Source organism: Lygodium microphyllum, chromosome 1 (genome assembly GCF_053477565.2).
Source record: "Lygodium microphyllum isolate KBCC chromosome 1, Lygodium_microphyllum_v1.1.10, whole genome shotgun sequence".
NCBI classification, from domain to species: domain Eukaryota; kingdom Viridiplantae; phylum Streptophyta; class Polypodiopsida; order Schizaeales; family Lygodiaceae; genus Lygodium; species Lygodium microphyllum.
In genome coordinates, this window is record NC_141135.1 from 81,669,458 (window position 1) to 81,674,984 (window position 5,527).

Sequence of the window (5,527 nt, forward strand, 5' to 3'; positions counted from 1 at the left end):
GGGTATTGCCTGTTACCTGCAAAACCGAACAGGTAGATTAGTAAGCTATACCAAATCTTCATTATTATATTTATGTGAAACATCCAGAATCAATAGGGAGCTTGTTCCTCTCTAGCTCACATTCATATCCAGTATCCCAAGCATATCTTTTAAGTTCTGGAACTTATCTTTACTCAGAAACTTCTTGGAATAGATAATGAGTACTGTGTTTTCCTGAGGTATGAAGGCCACATCTCCAGCAAAAACTACCTCCCTGAAATGTAAATGGAGAAACATCTGTGCATTTAGTCCTCACATGGTACACTAGCAAGAGGAATGCATCTCATATTCTCACATAGCTGTGAATGCTACCCTCCTCCACTGAGATAGGTGGGTGCGGTAGGCACCCTTCTTTGTGGGACGCCATATCTACAGATGCCTGTACCTTTTCTAGCAGAAAGGTTTAGTTGCAATGGGTCAAAACAGGTCAGGTGTCTGACGGAGATGAGCAACAAATGAGATGATGTTAGGGCAGTGACACAGCCTCAGGGCATGATGGGACATGGATGAGATCTTTCCTCTGCTGTAGCAAAGGCATCCCTTGGCCAGGTATGTTTTTCCCCTTTGGAAGATGAGACCACTGTCAGTTGGGAGGAGCCCAGTTCTTGTTTCAGGAGCAGATGAAATGTTCTTGACAGATTCCTTTTGGTAGTATATGGCTAAACAAAGACATCCTGGGACTACTTTCATACCAGTAACCTAGGTTTTGATGGGGGCATAGCTAGTGCTTGAACCTTTGACATTGAAGAGGAACCCATCGATACACCCCAGAAATCTGCAAGTGAGGATGTAGGTGATGCAAGAGATCCTGCTCATTTGTGGGTTGCAGAGGTTTGACCACATCCAAATGAGCCTTCAGGATGTATGCTCTGATGTCGCGTAACAATCCCAATCATTTCTTCATTAACTGGCATAGATAGTGGCTATCTTTCCCTTTCACTGCAGCATCAGCATAGATGTTTGACATCAATGCATATGCAGCTGCATGCTCTGGTTGCAAGCGTGTTGCATCATCAAATGCCTTTTTCCCTAACTTCACATTGCAGTGTACACTACAGGTGCCCAACAAGCACAACAGAGTGGCCATATCTAGCTGCATCGGCATTTTCTCTAAAACACATTCTAATGTCACAAAATCCCCTGCACGACCAAAAAGATCCACTAAACCTGCATAATGTTTGAGTTCTGGAACTAGGCTAAAACATACAGTCATAGACTCAAAAAACTCAACACCTTTGTCAATAAGGCCAGCATGGCTGCAAGCAGAGAGAAGCGTCAAAAATGTACAACTATCTGGCTTGATACCAGCTACCTGCATATCCTGAAACATTTGTTGGCATGCAACATAATTTCCTTCTTGTGCATAGCCAGAAATGCATACGGTCCATGACACGATATCAGGCTGGGTTATATTCTCAAAGACAGCCTGAGCATCTTCCATGCTTCCACAATTCCCATAGGTGTGAATGAGAGTGTTTGCCACGACAAGATTCCGGTCATACTCTGCAAGCGCAATTGTGGAGTGCACTTGCCTGCAAATATCTAAACTTCCAGTTTGATTGCAGGCTTGCAAGACAGAAAGAAGTGTGAGATCATCCAATGGAACTGATTGCATTTGCATCTGCATAAAAAGATCTATAGCCTTGTCAGCTTGATTTTGCTCAACATACACTGAAATCATTGAGCTCCACGAGATAACATCTTGATGGGACAACCCAAAAAACACACTTTCTGCCTCCTCCACTTTACCACACTTACCATATAAGTACATAAGCAAGCTACCTATGCAAATATGTGAGCTAAGGCCCTTCCTTTGGACATCAGCATGCAGTTCCTGACCAATCTCTAACGCAACAACTTTAGTTGAGCATCCGGTAGCTCCATTATTTGCAAGACAACAAGCAGCTTGCACGGCCATCAAGAATGCCCTCTCATCTGGGTTCACTCCTTCTACCATCATCTGTCTATACAACTGCAAAGCCTTGTCTCCAAGGCCATGTTCAGCATATGCTGAGAGCATTGCTGTCCACAGCACAACATCATACTGTGAAAATCCTGCAAACACATATTCTGCCTTGGCAATGTCTCCACACAAACCGTACATATTGATGAGAATGCTGCCAACATAAGTATCTATCACAATCTCGTTCTTTTCTGCATCAGTATGGAGTGCTTGGCCAAGCTCCAATGACATTGCTTTGAATGGGTGACCATCCACGACAATGGGTATTTCCTCCTCTGCAAGAATACAGCAGGCTTGAAGAGCAGCTAAATAGACCTGTTCATCTAAGTTCATACCTTCCTCATGCATCTGCCTGTAAGACTGCAAAGCCTTACACCCATCACCATGCTCAACATATGCTGATATCATGGTGCTCCATAAAACAGCATCACGCACAGGAAGAACACTGAAGACGTTTTCAGCTTCCTCAATGCTTCCACATTTGCCATACATGGCGACTAGGGTGCTACAAATGAAGAGATCTGTCCGGAGGCTCTTTCCCTGCATATCCTGATGCAAGCGTTTACCTGCTTGAAGGTCAGATAAGCTGGTGGCAGCTTTCAATAAGCACACATATGTGAAACGGTCGGGCTCAACACCATCCTCTATCATATCATTATGCAATTTCATCACTTCCTGGACTCTGCCACAATCAAAATGTGCGGAGATTATGGCTGTCCAGGAGAAAACAGACCGTGAGGAGAGTCGACGGAAGATGTTGGCAGCTTCTTCGAGGCAGCCACATCTTGCCAATGTGACGACCAAATAGTCAGCGAGCACACACGAACGGTCCAAGCCATGGCAGGCCAGCTGCGACTGGAGCTGTCTAACATGAAGGCGGCCCTTTCTCTTCTTACAGGCCTTGAGAAGCGACATGTAGACGTTTGGGGAAGGCATGAAACACAGCCCGTCCATTCGGAGGAGGGCATCCATGGCAATGTCAAGCTGATCAGCGTCACAGAGGCTGTGGATTTCACGCTCTAGGGCTCCACATGGAAGCATGATGTTGATTTTGCGATTCAGGGCTTCATGTGGTGGCATAATCTCGATGTCACACCCTAGGGCTTGACACGGAGAGATGTGCAGTTGATCCTGTGCTTCCTGAGAATCTGAAATTCTGGTCGGCTGCGGAGAGTTGATGAAGTGGCGCAGCCGCTGTTGCTTGTCTACAGCACTCAGAGGAAATGCAACCTCGTGCTTCTTGTTCTTCTCCTTCTTCCATAGTTGCTCCTCTGAAGGATCGTTGATCAGCCATTGAGGAAGGCTGGTCGAAGGAAGGACCGCCATTCCATGTCACTCCAGACACACAAGCATTATATTTGTTATCTCACCCAATATGAGCTCATTAAGTGGTCTAACAGACGGTTCATTGTGTTGCATCCCCATCACATGTCTTTTTGAAGGAGAAAAGCATGGATTAGGCTGGTTTCACAAACATGCAGGCGGACACCTAAAATCCAAAGCCAAGAAAGGCACATCAAACACGGTTTGGGCACCCTTACTTTTAGATTTGTCCGACGCATGCATGCATTTGATGGGTGCTGATTGGTCGACGACTTTTGAGTGCTACAAAAAAGTGTGTGCTCACATCTTCCCAGTCAAATTCACCAACATCAAGACAACCCTATTTCCCAATAGATAACTGCCACCTCAATTGGCATCCCTATTGGACACATCTGTCTGGATGAATGTGAAATGACCCTTATAACACACCAGGAGCATCTAGAGCAGTTGATAAGGCTTTTGTGTACCTAGAGAAGCATTATTCGATACCTAATGATAAACTGGTGGATTTTTTACTATTACCTATATGCGATGTGCTCTAAAGATACCAAATAAACTAACAAAAATGGCATCATATTTTTATAAAATACCACAAAGGGCATATCTACAGCTTCCAAAGGGATGGATAAGCCATAAGTTTAAGAAGTAATATACGCATTTTTAACTAGGACTGCCAACTTAACATGTGGCAATCCCCCCCTTATGTAGCAATTTGCAAAAAGGAAGAGGCAAGCAGAGAATGGCATCAAGACTCAGGTGGTAAGGTAGAAGAACTCACGAAGCGATAGCTCCATGGATATGGATTTCTCACTACTACTAAGCAACATGATGTTGATATGGGAGAGGTGGAGGAGCAACTTACGCAAAACATTAGTGGGTTCTCAAAATGAAGGTGCAAATTGGTGGCAAAGAAGGCTTCTAGAGTACTCAAAGCACTTGTGGACTCCTTACAAAAGATTAATAAGTGTTATGTTAATTTCACTCCATGTGGCCTCTACTTCTACATCATGGGTAAGATGCGTTTACAAGATGGTTCATGCAAACCTACCATGGGAGGGCTCTGATCAATCAATACAAATTTGTGGGTTGTAGTAGTTTTTACTTTGCATTGGTTATTAGCCAGTGAAAAAGAGATTGGACCATTGCATCAATAGTCAAGTTTAGAAGTAATTTTTTCTATGCCCTCCCAAGTATATCGCATTTTAATCCTAATGATGATTTGCAACAGTAGAAGTGTTTGGTTTGGGTCACATACCTTGGGCTATCGGATTGGCCTGATGTGAGATTGGGAAACTATTTGAGGTTTTGGGGAAGATACTCTACATTCCTAAAGCTTCTTATGGAGTTATCGAAGTTTATAAGAAGGTATGAATTCTATAGAACCACCAAAAGGAGATACATGAGTTCTTGGAAGTATTCAATGGGCAAGGCATGAAGGTATGTATCAAAGTTAAGTTCAACCACTTCCCTAACACATGCTATTCATGTCATGAGACATGACATTACACATGAGATTGCAAACAAAAGAATGCAATTAAGGAGGGAAATCCAGCTACCTCAAAAAATGATCCCCAAATGCAACCTCCGAGGAGTGAAGAAGGGAAACATAAAGGTAAAGCAATCAATGGAGTTAGCATTGAAGGCAAACGAATAAAGCCATAAGATAACAAACCAAAGGTGGTTCAAGGCAAAAATTATAATAAAGAGAAGCCCAAACAACATCCAAGAGAAGGCAAAGAAAACCAATACTTGGCCAAAGAGCACACCAAAACAAAAGAATGGGAAGATAGGCATCTCACTTAAGAAGTAGGCAAGGATGCCACTCATGTATAAGAATTTATATGCACCGTTGGGGGTGAAGATAATGAAGAGTTTCATTGATTTTATTATGAGGTCTATTATGGTTAATCAACCTAGGAATCTAAACCTAATATCTTGGAACATAAGAGGATTTTGCTCGAGTAGTAGAAGAGTTGCATGCAAGCTCGTGTTAGCCAAGAGGAAGTAAGATGTTCTTGCCCTATAGGAAGTGGAACTAAGGAATGAAGTCTAAATGACCTAGAAATGTATGATTATGTCTTGATGCTAGTAGCAAAAGAGCAAGAAAGGGGAGGCACCATGATGCTAATCCAAGAGGAACTCATGCAAAGTATGTCATGGAAAGAAGGAGCTGTCCTAGGGGTGCAGATAAGTGTGGTGAGA

At 43.2% G+C, this 5,527-nt stretch overlaps 1 protein-coding gene across 1 annotated transcript; it reads right to left on the bottom strand.

Moving 5' to 3' along the window:
• Positions 1-931: 931 nt before the first annotated feature.
• Positions 932-3,328, bottom strand: LOC148041313 (putative pentatricopeptide repeat-containing protein At3g01580). Its single transcript, XM_087683146.1, has one exon. It carries the CDS (start codon positions 3,326-3,328, stop codon positions 932-934), a length of 2,397 nt encoding a protein of 798 aa, XP_087539272.1.
• Positions 3,329-5,527: the final 2,199 nt, after the last annotated feature.

Bases quoted from the DNA above. Each gene is read 5' to 3' on its own strand.
- LOC148041313 (XM_087683146.1), bottom strand. From the start codon at position 3,328: ATGGCGGTCCTTCCTTCGACCAGCCTTCCTCAATGGCTGATCAACGAT.